The sequence below is a fragment of the Terrapene carolina genome, unplaced genomic scaffold (genome assembly GCF_002925995.2).
Source record: "Terrapene carolina triunguis isolate 2854851 unplaced genomic scaffold, T_m_triunguis-2.0 Scaffold58, whole genome shotgun sequence".
Lineage (NCBI taxonomy): Eukaryota > Metazoa > Chordata > Testudines > Emydidae > Terrapene > Terrapene triunguis.
In genome coordinates this window covers 45825610-45840033 of record NW_020664409.1, presented here as the reverse complement: position 1 = coordinate 45840033, position 14424 = coordinate 45825610, and the positions used below count along the sequence as shown (strand labels likewise).

Here is a 14424-nt window from a genome sequence, read left to right as displayed (position 1 = left end):
GAGGAAATAAAAATAAGGAAGAGGCAAGAAACCCCTACTGAATATGCATCAGACATAGTGGTGTCAACATAACATATTATAAAAGTGGCATCCCAGCCTATGGGCATTAGGAGAATGAGATGTAGCCCTGGGGAGGTGCCAGAATGATGGCCACTGGTGATGAGGGGGAAGGTGATGGTGATGAGGAAGATGATGGCTAACATTTCAGGGTGTTCTGCAAGAGAAGATGTGAGTATATGGATGTTCAGATGTACATTCTGTAGTATCTCTATCTACTTTACTGAGTTGGGGTGCTTGTGACTGTGCTAAATGTATTAATGAACTATTTGTAAATATAGAAAAGTTCCTGTAGTGTGTGTTTTGCAGCTGTGTGCATTGGGGTTCCCAACTATACAATAATTTTATCTTAGGACAAGAACCCTCAAAGTGATAACTGGGAATTCATAAGTAATCAATATAATTAATACATAATCTATAGATCAGGCTCCACACACAACACTGAACAATACAAGATACCACTCAGAAAGTACTCATCATTGTTTCCATACCTATCAAGGAAAAATGGACACACAAAGGAAAGTCACATTAATTTAACAGTCTAATCAGCAATGTTTATTCTCAAATTGCTTATTAACTAATCTGGGGCCATTCCCTTCATCGCTGTGGTTCAAGCCTCAGTTCAAACACCCACTGGGGTTTCCTAAAAATCAGTTCCAAAGTAAGCATCTGCTAAAATGGAGATGGTGTTATATGAACTTTTAAATGAAGCTGACTGGAGAGCACTTCCTAAGAAGCCATTTGAACAATGTACCCAGCCCAGTATTGCATCACTGAATTTCTTTAAGGAACAGAAACAGCACTTTTATCTGATCAAATATTTTAACACTGGAGTAACTCATACCATTTTATGCTCAGAATCATTGAGACAATACAGTTGAAAGGCATCAAGATTCCTGATTTGGTGATTAGCAGTAGAAAGCAATCAGGGATAAAATGTTCAAAAGTGCCTAAGTGACTTAGGGACCTATATCCCATTGATTTTTAGCGAATCCTTGGCTCCTAAATGCCTAAGTAACTTTTGAAAATGAGACTTAGGCTTTTAAGACACACAGACCCAGAACCTCGGAAGTATTTAGGTGCCTAACTCCCATTTTAAAGTCAATGGGAGTTTTGCCATTGACTTCAATGAATCCAGGATTTCACCTACAGGCTATAGTCCCATCTCTGGAGAGCTCACAATTTAAGACAAAAGAACAGGAGAAGGGGCTGGGAAAGGGTTACAATACACAAATAAAGCTCCTACACACTCCAATGGCCCCCTCCGGCACGCCAATGGAAGCTGCAGGGGCGGCGCCTGCAGATGGGGCAGCGTGCAGAGCCGCCTGGCCGCACCTCTGCATAGGAGCCGGAGAAGGGACATGCCACTGCTTCTGGGAGCTGCTTGAGGTAAGCGCCGCTCAGAGCCTGCATCCCTGAGCCTCTTCCCGCGCCCCAACCCCCTGCCCCAGCTCTGATCCCTCTCCTGCTTTCCAAACCCCTTGGTCCCAGCCCAGAGCACCCTCCTACACCCCAAACTCCTCATCTCCAGCCCTACCCCAGAGTCCGCACCCCCAGCCAGAGCCCTCACCCCCACACACACACCATTCACAATTTTGTGAGCATTCATAGCCTGCCATACAATTTCTATTCCCTGATGTGGTCCATCCCAATCTATATATTTCCTGATGTTCCCAGAACTCCCCTCTGTTAACACTATCAAAGGCCCTTGTTAAATAAATAAAAGCCATGTTTAGTGGATGATCTTTTTCACATGCTTTTTCCTGACATTGGCTGTGATACCCTATCATGTTGTAATACCACATGAATTTTCAGGCAGAAAAACAACTGACACATGGCCAGGCTCTGACTGCGAAGCATTCACACCATCACTTTGGCAGCAACAGAGCAAAGTGCGCTCTCCCCCCACCTCTGTAATTTCCACACTGACCTGGCACCCTTCATAGAGGGTTGGGGTTTTTTGGCCTGGTCTTTCTTCCCCAAATGGACACAAATAAGTTTGGACAGCGATCCCTGGCGAATAATATTTCTTTGCAAAGCAACATTATTTCCCCTCCATTATCTCCTCCCATTGCCTCCAGAAGTGCTCTGCCTTGATTGAGCCAAGGAGAAGTTCGCAGAGTTGGGTAAGTTTAATATATGCACATTCTTAATGGATTATTTGGTCAGTACAGTAGAACCTCAGAGTTACGAACTTCTTGGGAATGGAGGTTGCTCGTAACTGAAATGTTCATAACTCCAGACAAAACGTTATGGTTGGTCTTTCAAAAGTTTATAACTGAACATTGACTTAATACAGCTTTGAAACTTTACTATGCAGAAGAAAAATTCTGCTTTCCCTTTATTTTAGTAGTTTATGTTTAACACAGTACTGTACTGTATTTGCTTTTTTTTTTGTCTCTGCTGCTGCCTGATTGTGTACTTCCGGTGTGTGGTTGACTGCTCAGTTCCTAACTTTGGTATTCGTAACTTTGAGGGTCGACTGTATTATTATTATTTATTTATCTCTACTGTGGTAGTGCCTAGGAACCCTGAGCCATTATCCTGAACCCCATTGTGCTAGGTGCTGTACAAATACAGAACAATATGACAGTATCTGTCACAAAGAGCTTGCAATCTAAGTGAATGAATATGTATGAATTGTTTGTAATTCTGTGACTTCTGTTTAGGAATCCAAGGTATTGAGACTATCGTGATTATGGTGAAGCATCACAAAGGTATTGAGACTATCGTGATTATGGTGAAGTGTCTCAAAAACAGTCATTTTCTTCAAAAGCTGAACAAGGAGTGTTATTAGGATAAGGAAAACAATACTATCCCTAATGCTGTCCTGTCCTTCCCTCTGCTAATAGGCCCATAGCAATAGATTTCCGTGACACTATCCATAAAAATAATTAAAAAAATGTAAGAGAATTCCGAGGGAGAAGGGACGCCATGGTAGAAATGCTGTAATTTCTCATTTACAGTTCAGTGATGTTCATTCTTTAGCTGCATGTAACTAGCTCCTGTTACATTAGTGCATGTAGTGATGATAGCAGTCACATTAATAAAGCCAAGATGAAGGTTGATGCATATGTTCTAAATGAGCATGAACAAGGCACAATAGGTCAGGGTATTGCTATTTCATTGGGATATGCCTCCGTTGCATTGTATTTGGCTGCATGCTTCCAGTAATTTGAGCAGTGTGCCAATCACCAAGGAATGGATGCCCTAATGAGACTTGTTGCTTTTACAATATGTTGAAATAATGGCATAAGGCAGTTGGAGAATCAACAACAGTTTATTTTGAAAACATGAAGTGTGTCACTGTGCCAGCAACAATAATTCTTAGAGAAAGAGAAAACATATGATAAAGCTTAAGGGGAGGTGTCTTTTTTGGAAAGCCAAAACAAGAACTGTGTATGTAACAGAAGCACTGTTAGCTCTTGAGTGCACCCTTTTGTAGTTAAAAAACCCCACGGGCCATGTCAACATTGCTACACAAAACTGTGGTAGCGCAGCCATTTCAATGATTTAAAGGTCAGAAGGGACCCTTAGATAATAATCTATTCTGACCCCCTTTGTATCAAATGCCATCAAATTTCATCCAGTTACCTCTGGACTGAGCCCAGTAACATGTGTTTGGCTAAATCATATCTCCAGAAGGGCATCCAGCCTTGATCTGAAGACACCAAGAGATGGAGAACCACCACTTTCCTTGGTAGTTTGTTCCAATGGTTAAGCACACCCACTGTTAAAAAAGTGATGCCTTATTTCTAATTTGAAACTGTCCAGCTTTGACTTCCAGACTTCGGTTCTTGTTATGCCTTTTCTTCACTAGTAAGGAGCCCTTTAGTATTTTCAAGTATTGTTTATGAGCTTGGCTCTGCCTTATCACACTTCAGTGAATCCACCCCAATGAAGTACTTGGAGGGGCCTTTTAGAGTCAGATGGGGAGAGGTTTGAGTCTGATGGGGCACCACAGGGAATAAATAAATAATGATAATAAATAATAAATAATTAATACAATCTATAGCCTGTTTCATCCATTGATCTCAAAACACTTTACAAAGCTGGGTAATTATCAGTACCCCCAATTTACGGATGATGAAGCTGAGACTCAGAGATGTTAAGTGTCTTTCCTAGGGTGGCACAGCAAGTCAATGACAGAAGCTGGAATATTCCTTGTAGTCCAGGGCCCCAACTGCTGGGCCACCCGTCCTTTTACACAAGGGCTCTGTGGATGGAGGTAGAATGATCTAAAATGACCCACTGAAAGGAAGAACATGAGCCATTTCCAGTCATTTCAATTCACATCTGAAGCCCTTTGGAGGCAGGGTTGAAGCATTTGGTGATTAACTATTTTAAATGATTCATACTTCCAGCTGGATGAGCATGGATGTACACCCTTGATTATGGACAGAAGAAGGTCATCCATCAGAGCAACAAGTGATGCCTCTGTACAGGGCCGCCCAGGGGTGGGGAGGGGTAAGTGGGGCAATTTGCCCCAGGCCCCGGGCCCCAGAGGGGCCCCCACGAGAATATAGTATTCTATAGTATTGCAACTTTTTTTATGAAAGGGGCCCCCAAAATTGCTCTACCCCAGGCCCCCTGAATCCTCTGGGCGGCCCTGCCTCTGTACCGCAACTTGGTGTGAACCCTGGCTGAGATGTGTTAGGAACAGCTTTTTGCTAGCTTCTCAGTTTGTTTTTTTAGAAGAGAGAGGTTGGATACGGAACAAGTTTCCTCTGTGTTATGGGAACCACACCAACAGGGCTGAGCAGATGGGCAGAGTTATTATTAATTTACCATTTTATCTTCTGATGGGTTTAGTACTGACTGTGCAATAGGACTGCACAGAACCAAGAGGATGTAAAGGCCCTTAAAGGAGTCTGTAGTTTTAGTCCTGCATTTGGACAAAGGTCTAAGGGTCTGATTGCATAATGGAGGCCTATGGAGTTTCACTTGCACAGTCTACAAAGGGCATTGGAGGAGTGGGAACATAGGGATAGATGTCATTGGCCCCAAGCCTGCATTAGAATCCGTGTGGGTGGACTGCTGCCCTCATATGGAACCTTATGGCAGTTTGCATACATGCATCACAGTGGTGGATACAGCTATCCATCTTGTGAACTTAAGCCCAGATCCTGAAAGTTATTTAGGTGCCTACCTTCCATTGGCTTCAATAGGAGTTAGGCACCTTTGAGGATCTGGGCCCAAGTCCCTGTTCCTGCAACTGCATCCAAGTAGGTGGCTCCCTGTGCCTGTAGAGAGCCCCAACATGGCCCAGTGGCACTGGTCTAGGAGTCAAAAAATCTGGGTTCTGTTTTATGGCTCTTCCACTTGCCTGCTGGGTGATTTTGGGCCAGACACTTCACCTTTGTGTGACTCAATTTCCCCATCTGTAAAATGGCTGTAGTTATTTTGAGCTCTGCTGATGAAAGCACTGTATAAGGGCTAAGTATTATTATGGAGCTCTGTACAGGTGCAAGGGATCCACTGAAGCTGACAGGGCCTAGGTGTGAAGCTACCAGTCACATCTTGTTCCCTTCCCCAAGGAGGGGCAAGGAAAGTGCGCAGCCACTTTCTCCCAAAGACAAGAGGAATGAACTATCCATCCAGAGAGGGAGGGAAATCTTGCTGAGTGGTCATTCCTTCTCCCCACACTACAAAGGTAAGTAGAGCTGTGACTTCTTGGGAGGCTGATGGGGGCAACAAATCTGTTGGAAAGCATGGTCTGTCTTCTCCAGCTTCCTCTGCAAAGGGACGACTGCTTTCTTTTCTCTCAGTTTATGGGATCAGTGTTATCTCAATGGGATTAGAAAGTGGAATGCATTTACCAAGACTCCCTTTGAATTAAGCAAAGCAGCTTGACATGGCCAAAATGTATACTGGCCTGTTCATCTGTTTGTTCTAAAAAGTCTGGTTTTCATTACTTTTTAAGGCTAGAGAAGCTTTCTCCATTGAAGTGGCTCTCCCCCCTACCCCTCTAAGAGCGTGTGTTCCTGTCTGTGTGCAGAGACACTTGGACCTACTCTTGCAAAACAGAGATTGACACTGCAACCCCCTGGGGACCTGCCTTTTTACCTGGTCCCTAAAGTCCTGTGCAGAGCAAGGGCGCTGTCTAGGGCGCTGCATTCCCAAGCAGTTCAGTTGGTTAGCATGTCAGTGGGAGGGGGCTTGCCTGGATTAAGCAATTCCAGGAAAGTGCATTAATTCATTAAAAGGATCACCTGACATGGTGGAAAACAGCTTCTCCACTAGCTGAGCTGTGAGGCATCGCTTTTCCCACAGCTGAAACTAATTAACACAGTCAGTATCTGGCGCTGAAGTCTGGCCCTCACTTCCCCCCTTTCTCACCAGGTTTTAAAAGCCCGGCTGCATAGGCTTTAGCAGGGCGGCGCCCCCTGGTGGTACCCGGAGCGCGCTGCTGCTTGTAATGTGATCCCAGCCATTGCTGATTGGCCCCGGGATGTCCTTTGGAAAGGTGCCCGAGTGCAGCTGCAGCGGGACCTGCCAGACTCTCCCGAGCTGGGGCTGGGGAGCGAAGGGGAGATGGAGCCCAAACTTCTCTCCTTAGCTGTCCTCTTCCTGGCCGTGCGGTGCGCCGCGTCCCTGCCCTGCCCTAGTCGATGCCTTTGCTTTAAAACCACCATCCGCTGCATGCACTTGATGCTGGATCACATCCCCAGGGTGCCTCAGCAGACATCAGTCCTGTAAGTACCACGCTGCCTCCCTCCCTCCCGGCTCGCTGAGCTTCCAGCTCCTGGTCAACTTCGTGCCTCTCAGGGCTGGCGCTTCACTCCCTTCGCCCCAGTTGGGCTGTTGCAAGGCAAGAGCGTGACCCAGGGGCTGGAGCAATTTGAGCAGGAGCAGTGAGGAGAAATTCCAGGGGGAGACATACTGGGCAGAGGGGAGGTGACTGGCCCGAGGGGGGGCGGGTCCCTGAAAGGTGGGGCAGATTCCACAGGAGTCTGTGGTAGCATAGTGACTAAGTGGGGGTTGAGTGATCCTGGGCGTAGTGGCATACCCCAAGGGGAGCCCCTGGAAGATGAGTGCTGGCATATCCCAGGCGGTATTCCTGAAAGGGAATGGGTACATATGGGTGGTGACTGCTCACTGTGGCATTGGTAGTGTTTAATTTGTAATGAAAGAGTTGCTGGGGCTCAAGCAATTGGTTTACTTTCATAACTGACCTGGCAAGCCCAGAGGTGCCGGGGCTATGAACCGCCAAGCCTAGAGATGCTGGGCTCAGCCCTGGCAAGCCCTGGCACAAATTAAGCACTGGGCATTGGCATATCCCAGGGGGAATCTCTAGAGTGGCAGATCACAGGAGCTCCTGGTAGTGGTGGAGGAGGACTGATATATTCCAAGGGGAGATATATGTGAGTTACCCGAGTGGCAATGGCTGGCATATCATAAGGGGAGTCTCTAGTGATGGTGTTTGGGGTGGGGGTGGGTTTGAGTGATCTCAGGGGATAACTTATTCTAGAAGCATCCCTGGAGTATAGGTCTGGGATGAAAGATCCCAGGGGGGAATAAGAGAAATCAGGATGGGCATGTACTTGAGGTAGTGGGAGGTGGATACATTTCAGTGGCTGACCTGGGTGGGTGAGGGTGATTGTTAATTGCAGAGGCAAACCACTGGGAAGGATTGGAGGTTTGAGGTGATTATATGGTTGGAGGAGTTTAGGTTGGAGGTAAATTATTTGAAGGATGAGAGGAAAAAGGAAAAGTGTTTGAACATGTATGGAAAAATTTCATTCCTGAAAATATTGAAGCTGAGAACTGCAGCAGCTCCAAAGAGCACTTTCCACTGTCAGGAGTAAAGGTACAGATAAATTCAATAATTAAGGTTGTGTTGACATGACAGGAAATCACCAAATGCATTTGAACAGATGGAGCTTTGACTGTTTTGCTGGCTAGGGCCATGTTGCTGGACTGTTTTTGCTCCCAGGTTATCTCTCTGCAGATAGGACTGCGAAGCAGCTGCTAATGTTCTCTTGTCAGGTTGGACTTTGTTTGGTTCCTCCCTGTGTCAAGGCCAGGATACCCTTTTGTCTAGTCATGAAATAGGACTGGCATGTCACTGCTTTCCAACCAAAGTAACACACCCAGTAATGATTTTTCAGCTTGATTGCCTTTACTGTCATTCATTAATGTTCCCATATCCAATTTTTGCTCTCCTTATGTTTGGAAATGTTTGTATTGCAGGAGTGGAAAACAGGGAGACCAGAGGGCAAGTGTGAAAAATCGGGACAGGGGGTGGGAGGCAATAGGTGACTATATAAGAAAAAGCCCCAAAAATCAGGACTGTCCCTATAAAATCGGGACATCTGATCACCCTAGTGGAAAATGATCAAGTAACAATAGACAAATAGTTACAGAAGCATGGGATTATCAAGGTGGCTGTTATTTCAGAGTGTATATTTGCAAGTGATTAACCTTAAGCCTAAAGATCTTTGTGAACTGTTTTAAACCAGAACTAGCTTATGATTTTAACTGATTACAATTGCCATGGATAAATGTGCTGTGCTACCAGGATAGTTTTTGCGCAGGAAACATGAGGATCTGTTTTCAGATGCTATTATTTTCCTTTTAGAAAACATCTGCTAGCCTATCAAGACCTTAGTCATCATTGTTATTGAAGCTGTTAAAACAACAACAAAAATAGGCTGACTACAACTTTGTCAGAGAGGGAGAACTTGAGAGCCAAGTGGCAGTTGTAATAAATGGTTGAAAAGATTAAGGCTGAAAATTACAGGGTATGAACAAACTTTGGTTTGATTTTGATTTTGTAAAAACTGGATTAATCTCCTTGAATTCTGTGTGTTACTGGAAGTTGCTAAAGATTCAGGTTTACAGCTGTGACACTGTGATTTGCTCTCTTAAAGTCTCTTCCCTGAGGATTAGATCAATAGAAAATTGATCTCAGCTCACTTATTTGCTTTTCCTAAAGAACGAAAGAGCAATGCCCAACTGTGACACCTGCCCACACCTAACTGATGCCTGCTGTGTTTAGAAATTGTCTTCTGCGGTAATCCATTGAGATTAAATATCCACTGAAGCAACATTGTCAATGGGCAATATAATATTTTATATTATTTATACTGCTGGAGGTACCAATCGAGCATAAATGGACAGTAAAAAAGTCCATGCCTCAGAGATCATAGTCTAAGGCCCCAATCTTCTGTGTCCTTAGCCTCCTTAGTGTGGGATGACTTCTGTGCAGAAGATCGTGAGACTCTGCATGGGTACAAGGGCCTGCCTGCATGGAGAAGCTTGCAGGATCAGAGCCACTCTGCAGGTGCAACTGAGTGAGGATGAGATAACTGTAAACAATTTATTAGAAATGTGATAGAGGATGCTGGAGAAAGATGTTGTGAAGAATACTTCGTAAAGCTTCCCCTTCTACAGTGAGATGCTTTATATTTCTGGTGGTGGCGAAAAGGCCCAATCTGTACTGGGTAGAGTTCAAGGCCATAAAGGACCATTAGCTCATCTAGTCTGACCTCTATTATATCACAGGCCATAACACTTTATCCAGTTACTCCTGTATTGAGCTCAAGAACTTTTGTTTGACTAAAGCATTTCTTCCTGAAAGGCATCCAGTCTTCCTGTGAAGACGTTAAGAGATGGCAAATTTGCCACTTCCTTTGGTAACTTGGTCCAATAGTTAGTCATTCTCGCTGTTAGGTAGCTTTTAAAGGAGGGCAATTGGTCCTCTCTTGTGATTATTCTACAGGTCCTGTGATAAAGGAATAATCATTGCTTTGCACAGGTGTAAAACAGGATCTTAAAGAAGAACTACATAGAGGGATGTGGAGACAAGTCTCTAAGTAGGCCTAGAAATTCAGTTAAAGCTGTCGGGAGTTGACAGATTTATTTTAAAGCCATTTAAACCAATTAAGTGATACCAAAGGATTATAACATAGTATAAACAATACCTACAACTCTCTTGACACGCCACATTTAGATAGTGAGAGGTGTTCTCAGAAGGAATGGGTGGGTCAGCTGAAAAGAGATAAAAATGATACAGGAGCTTTGCTGAATAACAGAATTGGTTAGTTAGTTAAAGGCAGGGCAGGGAGATTCCCCAGTATTGGGAGGAAAATATATCAACAGAGCTCACTGGGGAAAGGTTATATGCACATTTAATTGGCCATCTTTTTCTTTATTTATTATTTTAATCTATAACCATATGCTGTCAGAGCATACCAAGCTACTGCTATTGAAAACACAGGCCAGTATTGCTAATACATACGCATACCAACACTTATTCAAAATCTCGAAACGAGCCAGCATCTTCAATATCAGTGAAGTTATGTGTGCATGTAATGCAATTAAACCCCTGTAGGAAACATGAATTCCATCATAAGCCTAAAGCTGTGGAAAATACAGTTTCTTTACTGCTAGTTTTTTAAATGGATCAAGCCATTGGGAAATCTAAAGGCTGTAGACAAAAGATATCTGATAATGACCAGATTTTTATTTTTTATGTAAGACTGACTGATTGCTAATGAAAAGTCTGACATCACTTGGCTTAGTTAAACTGAGGGCTCTTTGTCCTAAAGTTCTTGGCATATGTATACATTGTGCAATTCTGTGATAAATTTCATGGTCTTGGATATAAAATGTGAATGTTCATAGAAAAAATTGAGGATATAGATGCAGTTGATAAAGGTAATTTGAACATAAACATTTAACACAGCTTTCTCAGGCGAAGCTTTTTAAGACTATTTATGAATTTTGTTACTTCATGTTTCCCTTACTTTATTAGGAGGATCATGTCAGTCACTTGGAATAAGTCAATCTTATGTATTAATTGAAAATTTTTGCTTTGTGTGGAAATTGCCAGCTTGCTCTTGCACCTCTGAAGAGGGTGAGCGAACCATAAAAAGAATAGTGATCAGTCCGAAAAGAAACTCTTCCAGCTCAGAAGAATAACTTCTGCTTCCTCAAGAATAAAATAGGATTCTATGTTTCACGTTTGCCAGTTCTCATTCCAGCTGTTAACATATTGGTTCCATTGGACCAAAAAAAGATTTCCCCTTAATATGTCTGGTGTTCAAATGCATCTCTGTGTTTCATGCCTGTATGCTTTCCACCTGACACAGCTAAAGATGTTATCTAGTTGTGTCTTTTTTAGTTATTTGAATTGGAAAGCTTCCTTTCTCCATGGTCATCATACAAGAATTTTACAGGATTCTTGTGAAAAGTGTTAAGTTGTAGAAGTGACTTAAAGGTGGGACTGGATCGGTATTGCCTTTTCTGATCTTTTTAATTCAGCTTTTAAAGTGCTGTGCTTTGTAACTTGATACACAACATATATTACAAGTGGTCTTGGCCAATATTACTTCCTCCCCACCCCCGCCCCCAAAATCAGCATGACCATTGTAAAGGATGGAGGTAGGGGGGGAGGGGGATAGAAGTGTTATGTATATTGATTTGGGGATGGGGTTCAAGCCCAGTAATTTCTGTACCATGTAACGGTAGGAGCTATGTCCAGACAAATGGCACCATATGCCTCTTTAAATACACACTATTGTGTAAGATCTCATGAAGTTCTGCACATTTATTTGGCGTGGCACTGGCTATGTTCTGGGTTTGTTGGGGAAGGAGGGGGTGAGGTTATCAAATGCATATCAAGAAAAGGATGATTTAATGATGAATGCATTGAGATCTCTACACTGGCTATACAGCTAAACAGATGCATGGTGCTACATACAAGGACTTCATGGCTAGTCGTAAGCTCCCAGGAATAGGAGATGTCGTGCAGGATTCCTGTTCCTCAGTAAGTGTACTTGATTGCATAGCCTGTTTCTGTACAAACTGATGGGTCTTGCTACATATATACATTGCTCCTGTCTTAGGGTTCTGATGGCTTCTGCCATAGAAGACAGGGAGGTCAACTAGAAGGCTCCTAAGCAATTTAAAGGGATACTCCTCAGTTCCTATATAATACAACATCTGAAAACTACAGATCAAAATGGTAGGGAGAAATCCTATATTATTGTGGAGATGAACTAGAAGACCTAATACATATTTTAGGTCTAAATCCTGCAATCTGCATAGGTAGCCCAAATGGATTACGTCCACACTGCAGGTGGAAGTGTGCTTCCCAATTCAAGTAGACAGATGTGCTAGCTCTGTTCAATCTAGTGTGCTAAAATAGCAGTGCAACCAGGTTAGCATAGGTGGCGGGTTGGGCTAGCCACCTGAGTACAAACCCGTCCTGACCCCTGGTGGCTAGCCTGAGCCGCTGGCTGTGGCACCATTTGTAGCATGTTGGCTTGAGCAGACGTGGCGCATATTTGTCTACTTGAGCTAAGAAGTGCACTCCCAGCTGCAGTGTAGACATGCCCATTGATTCTGTGCAGGTACACAGTTCTGTCTGTACTCAACGAATTGTAGGCATGGGACTTAACGTTTCCCGATTCTGTTGGCCAGCTCCTCAGCTGTGTAGATTGGGTTCGTGCCGTTGGCATCAATGGAGCTATGATGATTTATGCCACCTGGGAATCTGGCCCTGTGTTTCTATGCAAACGAGATCGAAATGACTGTAACTCTTATTTAATGATCTAAGGATGCAATATGTTACTCCACTAGGAAAATTTTAGATGAAAATTCAGTATTACTGGATCAGATTTGTTATGTAATGGAGCAAAAATGACACGCTTCTGGATCATAAATGATACTGGAACTTGAAGAAAGTGTATTACTATTAATGCCACAGATGGCAGTGCACTTGTCATAGAGACTGGAATAAAAGGGTCAGACCTATAGATCCCATATAAAAGCTGCCAGAATTTTATTTGTATTTTAGAAATAAATCACACTGAGCTATAAATATTAGTACATGGACATTCATTTAAACAAAATATAAATTCACATTAAAAACAGCTAATGTTGAATCTTAAAACCCCTAAGTGTATCGGTCAATTCTCTTACTTAAGTGGAGCCTGTGGCTCTTCCTCCAAATGTTCCTTAAAGTTCCCACGCTGGATGAAGTAAAGCATCAAAGAAAAGCAGAGGCCTGTTCCCAAACACTGTCCAGCAGACCAATTTCCACTCCCTAACCTGCCCTATGTGGAAAAGTTCATAGCAAAGGTCTCCGTATCTCTTAGAAATCTAAGATTTCATTCTCCCCCCCCTCCCACCTTTCTTCTCCCTGACCATTTCTTTTCTAAGAAGACATCACATTTGGGATCAATACCCTCATTGATCTGAGGTGAAAGCTGCCTGTCTGTCTGAAGAGTCCTGTAAAACAGTTGTCTGGTTTGCTGCACTTGCAGCTCCAATGAAGTGCGCACCACTGACGCTTCTGAAGTGCAGCCGGCCATTTGCGAAGAGCAGAGAAAATACTTAGGAATGTTGCTGAAACAACAGTGAAAAGTCTAAGCTCACATTTCCTTATGCACTGTGCAGCCAGATGTCTCATCTGTATAAAAAACAGAGGCTAGCTGAACTGTAGTGAAATTTTAACGCTCCACAAGAGAGTGCTTTTGCTACAGAATCTCATTTATCTGCACTTGTAAGGTAGTATATTAACTTCCTTTTCTCTGTCTCTCTCTTATTTTTGTTTTCAGTGGGATTTCAGTTCCAGGAATTTGAATGGGCAACAATTATTGTTTTTAATAGGTAGAAGTGCATTTTATTTTGTTTTTATGTTGATTACTGGAAATTATTTAAAGAATGTCTTTCATTTTATACCATTATTCAGTGACTGTCAATTACCATGCTAACCAACAATAACCTAGAAAAAAGATAAATCTTTCGAATCCTAGATATGAACATTATGTTATAATGAATTTATTAGTAATTAAACTTCTGTTTGCTATGTATTCCATAGACTTCAAGGTCAGAAGGGACCATCATGATCATCTAGTCTAACATTCTTCACATGGCAGGCCACAGAACCTCACCCACCAGTCCTGCAATACATCTCTAACCTCTGGCTGAGTTACTGAAGCCCTCAAATCCATGATTTAAAGACTTCCAAGTTACAGAGAATCCACCACTTACACTTGATGTCTGCTCTGTTACTGAGTAAAACTTCATGTACAGTTGGGGCCCACTTCAAAGAGGGATTGCTATTTATATGGGTAAAAAATATCCATATCCAGAGTTAATAGTAGATAAACTTTTAGAGGAGATATAAACCCTTGTGCTTCAGGGTTAAACCAATTTCTAACCATTAGGGTTGTCTCACCTCTGTCTACTTCAGTGGTTCCCAAACTTGTTCCGCCGCTTGCGCCGGGAAAGCCCCTGGCGGGCTGGGACGGTTTGTGTACCTGCCGCGTCCGCAGGTTCAGCCGATCGCGGCTCGCACTGGCTGCGGTTCGCTGCTCCAGGCCACTTCCAGCAGCTCCCATTGGCCTGGAGCAG

At 43.3% G+C, this 14424-nt stretch overlaps 1 protein-coding gene across 1 annotated transcript in view; it reads left to right on the top strand.

Annotated features, from left to right (window-relative positions):
- The first annotated feature begins 6591 nt into the window (after nucleotides 1-6591).
- The window catches only part of PXDNL (peroxidasin like), a 291769-nt gene continuing 283936 nt past the window's right edge, over nucleotides 6592-14424 (top strand). Inside the window, exons 1-2 of the mRNA XM_026647339.1 lie at nucleotides 6592-6752; nucleotides 11272-11281. Of these exons, the coding sequence (XP_026503124.1) occupies nucleotides 6592-6752; nucleotides 11272-11281 (171 nt within the window). The remainder of the gene's footprint in view (nucleotides 6753-11271; nucleotides 11282-14424) is intronic.